At 37.6% G+C, this 14,961-nt stretch overlaps 2 protein-coding genes across 4 annotated transcripts; both read right to left on the bottom strand.

Moving 5' to 3' along the window:
- Positions 1-1,130: 1,130 nt before the first annotated feature.
- LOC129258298 (protein D3-like) lies at positions 1,131-6,857 on the bottom strand. Of its 3 annotated transcripts, none has more exons than XM_064098985.1 (4): positions 6,670-6,857; positions 5,616-5,769; positions 3,682-3,874; positions 1,131-3,185 (listed from the first exon to the last, which is right to left on the bottom strand). In XM_064098985.1, exons 2-4 carry the CDS (start codon positions 5,745-5,747, stop codon positions 2,941-2,943), a joined length of 570 nt encoding a protein of 189 aa, XP_063955055.1. In that variant the 5' UTR covers positions 5,748-5,769; positions 6,670-6,857; the 3' UTR covers positions 1,131-2,940. The 3 variants fall into 3 exon arrangements, with proteins under 3 accessions (XP_063955055.1, XP_063955057.1, XP_063955056.1); XM_064098987.1 differs by having other exon boundaries at positions 6,789-6,854; XM_064098986.1 differs by having other exon boundaries at positions 6,730-6,835.
- A 2,311-nt stretch (positions 6,858-9,168) lies between these two features.
- Positions 9,169-14,925, bottom strand: LOC129258300 (protein D3-like). Its single transcript, XM_054896588.2, has 4 exons — positions 14,470-14,925; positions 13,341-13,482; positions 11,888-12,080; positions 9,169-9,991 (listed from the first exon to the last, which is right to left on the bottom strand). The coding sequence occupies exons 2-4, from the start codon at positions 13,470-13,472 to the stop codon at positions 9,744-9,746; spliced, it is 573 nt and encodes a 190-aa protein (XP_054752563.2). The 5' UTR covers positions 13,473-13,482; positions 14,470-14,925; the 3' UTR covers positions 9,169-9,743.
- Positions 14,926-14,961: the final 36 nt, after the last annotated feature.

Raw genomic sequence — 14,961 nt, 5'->3', positions numbered from 1 at the left:
CAATTTAAAAAATATGGTGAGATATGAGAGAACCTGCATAAAAAACTTGTTGAGTCTGCATGATAAAAAAAAATATTAGGTCTTAATTTGTAGGACAGGACACGTTAAATAAATATATTACTTGTCTTAACGAAATTACAATAATAGAAAAAAAACATTAAATGCTCTTTGCCACTATTACTCAGCCAGAGCGTATTCAGAAAGTGTATACAAGTTCATTATCCTCCACAGGAGACGAATTAACTAGCATCGATATCAATTTACGTTTGAAACTATTTAGTAAAGTATACTATGTAGCATATCATGAGGAAACCACATGGTAATAATATTACAAAAGTAATGAATTATTTCTTAAAAAATGGAAGAATAGCTAAACGATAAATTAAAATGAAAAAAAAAATCAAATAAGCACTTTGTTGAAGATCGGCTACCTGACGAGATTTCAAAAGATTTGTGTATGAACAGCGATGAGAGCTATAGTTCCGTTTAAAGGGCGATCAAATATTATGTTATTTGTTCATGATATTTGATCAAACGGGAATGATGACAATCACTACATCATAAATGTCATAGAAATATTATTGATATGCTTCATTTGAAGAGTATCTACTAACACCAGACAGACCGGATCACGATGGCGATTTGCAGTTCATACATGTATAATAGATTATGCGAGATGTGAAAGTAAGAACAGACAATTTTTAATATTATTACAAAGCACAAACATTCACGATCATGTTAGTGAGTAATTCATGCCCGTTGTAATGTCAATCGGAAGAAAATGAATGTGTAGTTGAATTGAATTGAATGTTTACTGTGTGATGATTCTATCTTGGAGAAAGCTCAGAGCAAAAGATGTTATTATCTGCTCAAGTGTCCTGACAATGGCCTCCCATTCTACGTATTATTTTAATAAACCAATGAATTTGTGAGCAATTTCAGTCTGATCATAACTGCAAGCACCTAATTACGTTGTGTTTAGTTACAATATTTACTATTTGATGTGGTTGACGTAAAATGCGATTTTTCATAAAATATATTTACAAATCACTTTCAGTCCTACTGAATGCTAAATTCTGAATTCGTATATATTTATTTTCAGCAAAAAGAAAACAAAATACAATAATATTACATTATGATATATACAATTATACCATTTATTTTAAAAACAATATAAATTGAGATAATTACATACATGTAAAACGATAATTTTCAACAACAACACAAACCAATGAACTGCAGATATTATGCCATTGCTTATCCCTTTTTAATTTCACACTGTCATTGTGTATCAGAATCTGCATAAAATTAAACATGACATGAATATAATTTTCATATACTCACTACAAAATTTGGAGCTGATTTTGCATGCAAGATCTTATTTAGAGCTTCAGAAAAGTTTTAAACAGACTTTCACAGAAATGCATCTAACACATCACTAGCGTACCTATGGGGGAGACAGACTGCCACCCCCCCCCCCTGACGAGTCACAACCCATGCAAGGGACGTATTGCCCCCCCCCCCCCCCCTGCGAGACGAGCCAACAGTGGCCCCCTTCATTGAAGTTGAAGACCTTTTTTTTTGGGGGGGGGGGGCTTGTCAATTTTTTTGGCGGACTATTTTGCCCCCCCCCCTCCCTGTGGAAAATCCTAGGTACGCCACTGTAACACATACATGTACAAGGTGAAAAATGAAAGTGTTAAAATATCAAAATTTCAAGAAAGTTATAGGTAATTATCAGTAGCGGATCCGGGAGCACATCCGGTCTTTTGAGATCCATGACCAAAATTTCTAATGTAAATATGCTGTTCCTACACAAGTGTGCTCCCTTTTGAGAGTCACAGCAAATACTTTTATTGGGAATATGTGTTTCATACAGAAGTGATGATCTTTTTTTTTCTTATCAAATTTGCCGCGGACGAAATGACCTCCAATTGAAAACCAAGGATCCCTGTGTGTTTCAAATTCATACAGGTAATTTCGATTCAATGAAATAAACTGACTGGATATATTCAAAACTATTGCATGATTTCAGTTTCACTACATGATACTCTTGATCTAAACTAACAAGGCGTACTCTTTATATTATCAAAAAATACTATCAGATATTTAATTATTTATTTTTCTTAAAAAAAATCATGACTTAACATCAGGTTAAAATCTCAGCAGTTGTCTTTATAATCGATTATCAATCTAAAACAAAAAGAAATGCTTTAAAATGGAAGGTTCGACCTGGAATGGTAACAGGGATCTGACTTAAAGAAATGAATTAATACTCCAAATAATAATCAACAACTGTCTTTGAAATCTAATTCATAAACATACGTAATTTTGAACTAAGATGAACTTAATTTTATCATGGACTATTCCTAATGCATTTTGATGCTATCAAAAGCAATGAAAAAATTGTTTCTTAGTTTAATCTTAACAGAAATTACTCTACTGCTGTTTGGCTTATCCTAATATGCATATCCTGATAAATCTGCTATTTCACAAATGTAAAGTCATGCTTAATGACCCGTTTACATTTGCTACGAATACCATACAATGGAGTATAGTCTACGATGTTTTTATGGTATTGTAGGTGGTTACGATTTTTGCATTCACTGTATAATCAGTCATCGTACTATTCCTTCATGGATCGTAGATGGGTCGTAGAGGGGTCGTATCAGGGATCGTAGAGGGTCAAAGACGAAGCCATACAAAGGCGCTATATACTGAGTATGATGTCCCTTGATCATTGATGCACCTTTTGTTTGTTTACATCGTCCACTTATTTTAATACCTTTCCTTCTTCATTTTTCCATTTTCTTCTACCATATCTTTTTTTAACCCCCCCCCCCCCTCTTTTTCTTACTACTTGAAAGTTCAGGGGTGGTAAGCGGGGTGGTACCACGCGCCCAACCTGGAGTGCCGCTCCAATAGAGTTACGTAAAATCTCTATTGATAAAAATCTAAATTCTTAGTTTTTGTTGCCGCATTCAATTCTGCCGTCTGCGTGGGGACATAGTCATCGTACTGAGCTTGGAAGAAGTTCCCTGCAACCGGGTCACCCAGGTCATTCTCAGCAGCATACCGCTTCAAGCAGAACTTTTTCCTTCTCTCTCGACTTCTTGGAAGATATGGCCCGTCAGGTTTGAATCCTGGCGGTTGTTTGAAGACAAAGAAGCAATATCGATGCAAGCCTGAACAAAATGAGCAAAGCAAAAATCGCTTTATATACAGTTATTACCTCGGTCATCTGGAATGCGCTTCTCATAAAAAAATACACGACCCTCTCATTACAGGGCGACGGTCGATGAGATATGGTTAATTGAAAACAAACACAAAAACTGTGGTAAATAAGTTATATAACATTTTCCAATTTTATATACGACTTTTTACATTTTTTGGTAGTATCTGTAGTAGGGCATGTACGTTCTTCACTCCCTGTGGAGTATTCCTATCACCCGCCCCCTTCCCCTTTCCGTCATGCAACACTTTTCACCAAATACCCATGGAATAAAATGAACCTGTTGCCCCAGGAGCACCTGATTAATGTACTCAAAATGGACAGTGCCAGTCTTAGGGTCCCCGTTCGACGCGTCTACTTTACACTCCCTGGGGAATATTCCGGTCACCCTCGATCCCTCTTCCCGTCATGCATTTTTTTCTCCAAAGCACACATGGAATAAAACCAACCTGTTCCTTCGGGAGCACCTGATCCGATGTACTCAGAACGAACAGTGCCAGTCTTAGAGTCCCCGTTTGACACGTCTACCATCATAAAGTGGTGTATCGCTCTCACCGCCTCTGGTGCATCCCAGTCTATCATGATGATAGTATACAGGGCGCCCTCTTCAGATGGGAAGGTGATAATAGGCATGTCCTTTACCTAAAAGAAGTGAACATTTGAGGAATGTCACTTATGTACAAAGTTCATAGGGATAGAGAATAGGTATGTATGTGTGATCACATTTATACAGACCTGGGCCCCGTCTTACAAAGAGTTACGATTGATCCAATCAATCGTAACTCAATGGAAATCCATCAGTGTCATAATTATTTCTATAGGAGATTGGTACAATGCCCTTTGTAAACAAAGAGAAGCAAGTGAATTATCAAGAAAACAATGAATGCATGAATATACATCATAGTTAAAAAATATTTTAAACAAATATACATAATAGATGTTGACGTTGCTGGCCATCCATAGTTGCGATTGATCTGATCAACCTCAACTATGGAAAGCCAGCAACGCCCACATATAAAATGCATATTAGTTCAAACTGTGTTCTAGGTATGATACTATATGATCTACATTCTTTGTTCTTTGTTTACAAAGGACATTTTGCAAATTTCCTGTAGAAAAAAATATGACACTGATGGATTTCTCTTTGTAAGACGGAACCTGGTTTTAATCAGAAGTTTAGGCTTGCATGTGGGACCAACCTCTAAAGTATACCACCCGATAAACTTGACAAGGGGTCGAACCTCGAATCCCTGCATCAATGTGAAACTTCCTCCTATACAACAACTACCAAGTTTTGGATCCCCATCTTACAAAGATTTGCGATTGATCCAATCAATCGTACCTATGGAAAGCCAGCAATATCACTCTAAAATACATGTTTGTTCACAATATTTTCTAGAAATGACGTATATTCACACATTCTCGTCAAATCAGTATGCTTCTTTTTGCTTTCATTGGACATTGAGCAAAATTTCTAAAGAAAAAATTATGAAAATGACGGATTTCCATATATATTTGAGATTGATCGGATCAATCGTAACTCTTTGTAAGACGGGGCCCAGGTATAGCTTGTGAAAGAATTATAACTTGAGGGACCGCGAGGAATATTGTTATGATGATTATGGGGGGGGGTAGGGGTGGGGGCTACCGTTAAAAGGACTTAATTACCCAAGGTATAACATTAGTAATTAAGAATGTTTCCATTAAAAAAAAACATCCTATCTCACTTTACTTTGGATTACAATTTTTTTGTAGGAATGTATAGATTCCTGATAAAAACTACCAGCAAATTTAAGAAAATTCTAGTATTCAAATCTCAAGACCCTCCAGATACGGGGGGGGGGGCAGTAGGAATTGTCGACCTTTTGGGGGTAAATACTGCCTCTGTGTTGGTAACCTTTATATATTATATCTTTCTCGTTATATTTCTCTTTTCTTTTTGCTATTAAGCAGAAAACGTTTGCACACCACTGCCTGTATCCGCCCTTCCTATTAAAAAAAAAATCGGCAATTAAACATCTTTGTAATGCAATCTAATTGAAAGCGTTAATTCGTGAATTCTTGTTTAGTACCTTATTACAGATTACTTTCCTCTTTGTAATACTATTAGTAGTCCCTACTTGATCCAGTTTGGTGAGTTTGTGTGTGTGTGTGTGGGGGGTGTGAGGGGTGTGGGTGTGTAATTTAATTTTGTCAGACAAGTATCCATCAGAATTGATTATTTACGTCTGAGACCGACATTTAACGTCACCATCCGAAAGACGTGACCAGGGCTCGAACCGTGAACCTCTGTTATTAAACATTTATCACAAGGCATATTTTATTTTTGTATTTGTATTATTATTCTTTAGAAGACGGGAGTGGAATCTCCCTTTAAACTTACCTGGGTTGGTGTAAGCTCGTTCCCAAAGTCACATGACACACCTGATTGGTAGACGACCTCGGCTCTGAGGGGCGGGGCCACGTCAATCACATCCGGTATCAGACCTAACTCCGCCCACTTTGGCGATGCCATTTGTGATTAGCTGATGAAATAACTAGAACAAAAAAAAAGGGAAAGGAAACTTAAAATCATTCCAGAACAAAGAGGCAACAGTTATCAGGTTAATAACACCCCACAATGGCTATCGATCAAAATTTACTTCTTCGTATAGAATTTGATATAGGCCTACTCATCTACGCGTCGATATAATTATGTGTGCTCCGCCTCTGTATAGACCCAATCTACTAGTAGCACTAAATAGAGGCCTGACATGACAACTGTATAGCCCATATCACAGGGAGGCGGCAGTTGATTCTTATGAGGGGGCAGCAAGATGACAATTTGACCGTTTTTGACACATTTTTTTCAATTTTTTTTCTTTTTTTTTCTTTTTTTTCATTTTTTTTCTTTTTTTTTCTTTTTGACGAAATACTATTTTGTTTTTGTTTGTTTGCTTATATTCCTTGCATTGTATATATGTCTTGTATCATTTTGTACTTCTTGTTATGAACAAAATACTGGCAATTGCCAGTGAAGTTCTAATAAATTCAATTCAATTCAATTCACAAATGAATAGGTCCTCATTAACAGGAATAGATTCAGAATAACTGGACTTGGTCCTCTTTGTTGGATAATTTTCTCTCTTCCCTTTTCTTGTTACTTCTTTTTTTACCAGGTTGGAAAAATTCGGGGGGGGGGGGTATCGCTCCCCGTTCCTCCATTAGCACCACCTCTGGCCTATATGGGGATGATTGCCTAATAAAAAATGTTCATTCACATTTCACAAGATCACAGAAATCCCGCAGAAGTCCCTGGACAGTCGACTCTAAAATATACAGTGAGCCTCGGTACACAATCACACTATATTCATGTATATTCACCAACTCGAGTAAGACTCAAGATTAGAAGTGTATATCAAAGTGGGTTCAGTAATCAACGAGTGATGTCCACATACGTATATTTCCAGAGGTTGAAAAATAATGGAAAGAAGTTGCAAATCCGACGTTTATCTTACTGAAACGCACAACGTTTAAAATGATGATCTTAATTGTCCTCAAAAGTACTGCTACATACACGAATCAGTCTCGCTCTTCCTAAATGTACATCACGTCCTTTTCTATGTATATCCATGACCATGATATCTTCCTATCCAGTTCAGAAGTTGTTTACAAAGTAAACTAGTGACAGACAGGGATAACACCGAGAAAGTTTGCTTGTGGGGGGGGCAACGCTAGGTAGCGGGGGGGGGGGACGGGGGTCATGTCCCCCCCTAAATTTGAGACGGGGGGACGGACACCCCCCCTAAAATTTCTGTCTATAACTTTTTTTTTTTGCTTGTCAATTTTGTTTCCTGCGTCCCCCCTAAATTCAGGTGGACCCCCCTAAAATTGTTGTAGTCCCCCCCTAAAATTTTGGTTGATAACCTTTTTTTTGTGTGTGTGCTTGTCCAATTTTTTACCTGTGTCCATCCCAAAATTTCAGTTGGACCCCCCTAAATATTTTGGCTTCCGCCACCAATGCTTAAAGGTACTGACGTCATATTTTTTTCTCAATAGAATTTACAGGAATATCACGACGCTTCCCAAATGTAGATCGCTTCCTTTCCTATATCTTCCTATCCAGTTCAAAAGTTGTTTACAAAGTTAACTAGTGACAGACAGGAATGACTCCGAGAAAGTTTGCTTGTTGGGGGGAACGCTACCTATAGGTACTGACGTCATATCTTTCTTCTCAATATAATTTACAGGAGTATGACGAAGTTTCATAGCCTAGGGCCCCGTCTTTACAAAGTGTTGCGATTGATCTGATCAATCACAACGATGGAAAGCCAGCAACGTCAACATTTGAAATGCATGTTTTGCTCAAACTATTTTCTAGACATGACACGTTTATCGTTTTCTTGAAAATTCAGTGTGCCTTTTTTTTGCTTTCAAAGGACATTGTGCAAATTTCCTGGATAAAAAATGTTTGACATCAATGGTGGATTTTCATATACTTGAGGTTGATCAGTTGATCGGATCAATCGCAACTCTATGTAAGACGGGGGCCCTGAACTATAATTTTTCTAAATATCGTCCAACTTTCTTCCCTTTTACTCTTAAATATTTCTCTACCCCTCCTTTTCGATTCTTGATAAAAAGCCCCCCCCCCCCTCCCCCTGGCACCGCTCCTGAAGTCCCATTTTGGAGTGCAACCGATTGCCAGCTGACCTGGGCCCGGCCGTAACACAAAGGTTAACATTAATCGCTAATTTGAAAGAAAAGCTCTGATTGGTTCCTCGTCAGTCTACTGAGCAAAATGCGCATGCAACGGTGATCTTGATAGGCTAGTTCATTTAGCGATTAATAGCTAATCTTTACCTAGGGATGGTAGAGATGACGATATCGAAAAAGATCTCAAACGACAATTAAGTCTGTCGAACATTTTGGGAGAGGAAAATAAAACATGCATTACTGTGTTGCGGGGATTTGGGAATGAGGCGGGGCGCTAGGGTAATTCCCCCACCCCAATGTACAATTAGAAACTCATTTAATTTTCTCTTTGAAACAAACGCAATAAATAACATAAATAGACCCTTGCATAATTGTTGCTAAGGTTGTATACATTAAATTAAGTTCTTTACTATATTTTCCATCAAATATATGTGTGAACAAATTCAAAGTCTAACTTTTATTTTGATCTTTGCCCTTCTTCAACCATGCTACCGGTGTTTGCTCACTTGGTTGAGCGTGTCTCAAAACCGGGAGGTCGGGGGTCGCGTCAGACCAAAAGACGTTTAAAGATGGGAGTTGCTGCTACCCTGTTTGGCGTTCAACAATACAATAGATAGACATGATAGAGCTACGTCAATCTGGCGCTGCTCAGTGGCTGCCGGGCCCACGATCAATCGGGCAAAACCTATTTTCATTATTTCATTTTCGAACAATAAAATATAGATTTTCATTTTTTTTCATTTCCCTTTATCTGTTTGATCTCTGTAATCTTTACTCAAATCCTGAATCCGCTGGTCAATCACATCACTAGAAATTAGCAGGTAGAAAAAAGTCACATTATTATCTAATTCACGCCCAACATAATCATGAAAATAATCAATAAAAATGTGCTATACACTGCACTTCACACATTATCAGATCTTAGTATTTTCTTTAATATAAATGTGATATCTTAGCAAAGTCGGATTATTTCATGACATTATTCAAATCACTTTAAAGTTCTACTGAATGCTCAATATATTCAATGGCCAACAATAGCATTGTTATTTGAATGCACATTGTATTACATGTATACGGAAATACGTAAAAGAATAAAAAGTTATAGGTCTTAACGTTCGTGCTCTGCCGAATTCTCAGGTAATGACATTGCACATTAAGTTTTAACGTTATACTTTTGTGAAATTTCCCAGAGGTACATATCGGAAAGACATGAATAGATATAAAAAAATATATATGATAGGTTAACTTGCCAGGTGAAAGAATTTATTTGAAATTATTGCAATGTTGGTAACAAAAGAATTCAATATCATCACTTAAAAAACTCTATCAATAGGCCCTAATAATGATATCAAATAATGTTTTATTCTAGACAGTTGTTAAAGCTGTTCTACCAGCGAGCCACGCCTTACATAACTTTGAACGTTAAAATTAGGATGCAAAAGGTACCAGTTTTAGAAGTCTTTGAGATGAATAGTCCACTTCATAGTTCCACTCTGCGCATGATCAGAAGACCGTCATTTGAACTCAAATAGCACGGTGGTTTGGGGGTTTGATATTTAATGAGATAAGCACCAACTTTGATGTTTTGATTATTCATATAAATCTTCTGAATTGTGTTAGATCCACTAGAAAGCGACAACACGTCCATCAGCGATTGATATCTCGCAATAATAATTTATTGGCCAAGTAGCCTACACTGTAATAGCAACGGGTAAATGCATTCAAAGTAGAAATGTTACAACAGCGAAAAAAAAAGGGCCATCAAAATTCCGTGAGGGGACACATTTTGTCCCCTGTCCCCTTAGGAAAGGTAGTGTCACTGTGAATAAAACTGTAAGTTCTGAGTAGTAGTTGCTGCTTCCAATTCAGCCTTCTGCTTGGGGACCCAGTCATCGTACTGAGCCTGGAAGAAGTTCCCTGCAACCGGGTCACCCAGATCATTCTCTGCAGCATACCGCTTCAAGCAGAACTTGTACCGTCTCTCGCGGTTCCTTGCCCGATACGGCTCGGCAGGTTTGAATCCTGGTGGTTGCTTGTAGATGAGGAAGCAATATCGATGTAAACCTGGAGAGGAAGATAATGCAGGAAATCTCGTTTCAAACGAATCTTTATGATAATACAGGATGAAAGCTTTTATAAACTAAAGGTAATTAATGCAGTAACAAGAAAGTGTACTTAGTAAACATTCTGTGGCAAACTGGAATAAAATTCAGCAATACAACGATCATTCCATTGCTTAGGTAAAAGTCAGGGAGATATCACTAGGAGCATTGCTAAAAGGTTCCATGACATTTGCTCCAGCGACAATTGGTCCGATGGAAAATCTGCACTTTAAGCCAAACATAAAACATTGCCTCCAAAACTAAGTAAACCCTAATTCTAATCTTTACATTCTGAACCAAAAACTCTATTACAAACAATCCTTACTCTAACCCTATGCATTCTGAGATATTAAGATCGGAGCAACCAGTAACAGGTAATGAAAACTTGTCAGTCGAGCCGCAAAGTACAAGGGAAAATGTCCCAGTCAAAGACCAAAAGGGTCACAGGCAAAGGGTCACAGGCAAGATCCTACCTTCAGTTAACTTTTAGAATTTCCGATGGCTCCTCCTAGCTCTGTGTCCATTTGCATAAAAAATCCTAAATGCGTGGGTTTTATTTTTTATTTTTTGATTGGTTGAAAATCAAGCTGCATTTGATTGCAATTCTTCCTGTGATAGGCCCTTAGGTCACGTAACACACAGGTTAGCAATTGTGCATTTTAATAATAATAATAATAATTAGACTTATATCGCGCCAAATCCACTCTGTAGAGTGCTCAATGCGCTTTTTAGGAAATTATAAAAGAAATTAATTAATTATTCTCACGATTGCTTGTACATTGCAGTCAATGCAATCAATCCTTAAAAAAATGTTCTACGATGAATGCTAAGCTACTGTATTGGCCCCTGGACAGGATTCACTACAGGTGGCACCAGGACACTGAGGAAACGAAAGACTGGAACCCAGGCAAACCCAAGCCTCGTCTTTCAGCTGGAATCCGCTCAACACCCAGCGTCTTTTCCAACATTAACCCTCCCCATCAACACAGACAAATCAATGTGGAGAGCCACTGCAAAATATGACGAGTGTCGGGTGGCGGATTTATATAGAGTAGACAGTTGATATCGGTCTGTTTGGAAAAGTTTTAATTTTTTTTCTTCTCATTCGTCTCCTACACATCGATTGATAGCGAGCGGTTGTCATCAGGGCCAGGGAGCGGAGCCAGAGGGTGCGATTCACAGGACTCCCATGCATGATGGAAAACTGGAGGTTTTCGGTCTTTGCCTAGTGATGCAACAGGAACTGTTGTTACTGTACCTTAATCTGAACAGTTGCTTGACCCACAATTCGTTTGTGCACTCAGAGCATTTCTAGTGGCACTTTTCACGACCATCTCTTCCCTCTCGATCCCCTTCACCCCTTCAAAAACAGCAACATACACCAACTTGTTCCTTCAGGGAAGAGAGAGGTGGCACAACAAGTCTGCCGAACATCACATCATGGTTTGAGAGGGCAACCATTATTTATGAGATAAGGAAATTGAAGTGGGGCTGGTCGGACGATTCCCCAAAAGTATATAATTAGAAAATAATTTTTATTCAAAAGGGAACCATATCATGAATTATGAAATGATTAGAAGCTTGTAGTATTTGTTTTAAGGGGTAAACATGTTCTTTGCTAATAATTCAACGATACGGAGCATCTGATCCGATGTACTCATAGAATGGAAAGTACTTATCTTATATATATTTTCTTCATTTCCTAGGGGATCCACACTTTACAAGCTTTGCTGTTTAGTGGACCCCCCTCATTTCCATTTATGCTCAATATTATACTGTTTTTTTTTTGTTTTACGAATTAAGAATGCTCGTCTGTAAAATTGTATTTGATTTGTATTACTTTATATTTAAAACAAACCTGTTCCTTCGGGAGCACCTGATCCGATGTACTCAGAATGGACAGTGCCATTCTTCGAGTCCCCGTTTGATACGTCTACCATCATGAAGTGATGGACCTCCCTCACCATCTCTGATGCATCCCAGTCCGTCATGATGACGGTATAGAGGGCGCCCTCTTCAGATGGGAATGTAATATGGGGCATGTCCTTTACCTATTTATGTTCACATAAAAAAAAAAAAAAGACAAAATAAAACATATTCAGCGTCAAAATATTATTAGGTGTTTATAAGAAATAACTATCCCAACCTTTTCCTTTTTAAGATAGGAAGTCCGCCCGGACGTCAGGTCGATGTCAATCAAAGCAGAAACATTTATTATCGGTTTTATACACTGCAAAAACTCCGGTGTTGATTTAACACCAGCCTGGAATCTATATATGTCCACACCAGAAAAGTGTTAAACAACACCAGTTCGTTTTGGTCTAACACCAAAAAGGTGTTTATACAACACCAATTAGTATCAAAGCAGCATCGGTTTGATTCCAAACTGGTGTTGTTTCAATACCTCTATGGTGTGGACATAAATAGATTCCGGGTTGGTGTTAAATAAACACCGGAGTTTTTGCACTGTATAGGTTTTAGTTTGTGATCTCATACCGGCAGTTGCCCCTTAGTTCCGGTAATATAAATTTGATAAATGGTTAATGGTAGTTAAAGGGCAATACGGCATTAAAAGAATCCCCATATATTACACAGGTATAATTCTGTTCCAGGGAGATGCTACGAGAAGGCAAAGGCCGGTGGCTGCCCCATTTGATTTCTAGAACGAATAAAACCAAATTAAAAAGAATAGAAGCGGCAAGAAAAGGGCAATAAGACGTAAGATGAGAATGAGGTCTCTGTCACACATCTCAGCTCCCACCCCCCCCCCCCGTTATTGAGGGGGGAAATGACGTCACTTTGATTCTTGCACCAATCACCCCCCCCCCCCCCACTCGTCCTGTTACATTGACTAAAAATATTCTTAAACATGATTTGCTTTAGTACCAGCATATATCCACTCTCATTTACATTTCGCAAGGTTATAGTTCATAGGAATTCAATGAAGATTTTTTTTCCATGATGGCTACCAGCATATGAGATAATGGAAATACGAATTCATGACTCAAAGTTTACACACTTTGCCATGTTCATAATGCAATATAATCAAAGACCCTACCGCGACCAAGATAAAGTAGGAAAGAGAAAGAGAAAAAAAAGTGAAAGGGGAAAGTGTGCAATATTCAATTCAATTTAAATTCAATTCAATATGATATCCTCAAATAATATAATGTATAAATACATTCCAAAATTAGGTTTTTATTGTAAAAAGACCAACATTTTTTCTCTGTTTGGCTCATTACGCCACTGACGTTGATAATGATTTTGCCACCACAAAAGTAGGCCTATAAACCACACTGGCCTAAACTTACCTGAGTTGGCGTAAGCTCGTTCCCAAAGTCACATGACACACCTGATGGGTAGACGACCTCAGCTCTGAGGGGCGGGGCCACGTCAATCACATCCGGTACCACACCTAACTCCGCCCACTTTGGCGAGGCCATTTGTAATTAGCTGGTGAAAATTCGAAAGATAAAAAGAACTTATATCATTCATAACAGATACTTATTATTATCAAGTTAATGTGACGTTAATAAGTATCTTAGGCGAATAGATACATAAATATTTATTTAGGCCTTGTAAAATATTCCTTCTGATTCAAAACAATTAAAGGGATGGTCAGGGCTGAAAGTATTTATAGCTTAATAAATAGAGTAGAATTCACTGAGCAAATTACCAAAAATTTCATCAAAATCGGATAACAAATAACAAAGTTATTGAATTTTATAGTTTAGCAATATTTGGGGAAAACAGTCGTCATGAATATTCATTAGGTGGGCTGATGATGTCACATCTCCACTTGTTCTTTTGTATTTTATTATATGAAATGAGGTTTATTCAAATATTTCCTCCAAGAAGTAGAAAAATTGGAATGACAACTGATTTAGTGCATTAGATATTTATTGCTGCAACTTATTTCATTATAAGGGAGACATATTATTCACACAAGTATGAAATAATGAAAAAATTATGATTTTATGTAATAACATAAGAAAACGGAAAGTGGAGATGTGACACCATCAGCCCACCAAATGAATATTCATGACGACTGTTTTCACCAAATATTGCTAAACTTTAAACTTCAATAACTTTATTATTTGTTATCCGATTTTGATGAAATTTTCGGCATTTTGCTCAGTGAATTCTACTCTATGTATTAAGATATAAATATTTTCAGCCCGGACCATCCCTTTAAGTAATGATATTTCAAATATTAATTCATTAATCAAAGAAATGGTACAGAGTTATACAATAACTTCCCTTCGCGTCAGCCTAAAAACTGAAGGAAAATAAAACAACTTTAAATGATATGATAATGACATGATAATATAAGCTGCAAATGTTAATAAATGGGGAAATTCACGTCAACAGGTGCATTGCAAGTAAAACCTCCCTCTCTATAGTTAGATGTAAAGAAATAATGAAAGTAAAGTTTCTTACTTTTAACAACGCAGAAATGACGATCTATTCCTCAAAAGTGAGTCAATTGCTGCACACACGGAACTAACCTCGTCCACAAATGTAGACCATGTCGTCTCCTATTCAATTCATAGTCATGATAGTGTTGCAAGGAGTTATTTACATAAATCAGCTCGCGGTCAATCGTCCGCTTCCGAGGTGCGGGTACGTTTAAGTGCGTCCGAGTCATATGGGGGTGTTACAAGAAAATATTTGCGATCAATTGCAAATATTCTGTTGCAATTTTACAACTGATAGATCAACGTTAGCTGTAGCAAATCAGATTAAACTTCTTGTTTCAAGGAGCAGATTAGCAATCAATCACTAATTTGCAATTAACTACAAGACATGTGATTGATTTAGGGACCAAAAATAGACTTGCAATTGATCGCAAGTTTCTTGCAACACCCCAATAGAGTTATATGGTCCGAGTATAATAGCGGGCCTGGGGATGAAGAGGTGGCGCTCTTAAAA

Source organism: Lytechinus pictus, chromosome 4, assembly GCF_037042905.1.
Source record: "Lytechinus pictus isolate F3 Inbred chromosome 4, Lp3.0, whole genome shotgun sequence".
Classification (NCBI taxonomy): Eukaryota; Metazoa; Echinodermata; class Echinoidea; order Temnopleuroida; family Toxopneustidae; genus Lytechinus; species Lytechinus pictus.
Note: the sequence above shows the minus strand (reverse complement) of the source record. Positions and strands in the feature narration are given on the sequence as shown.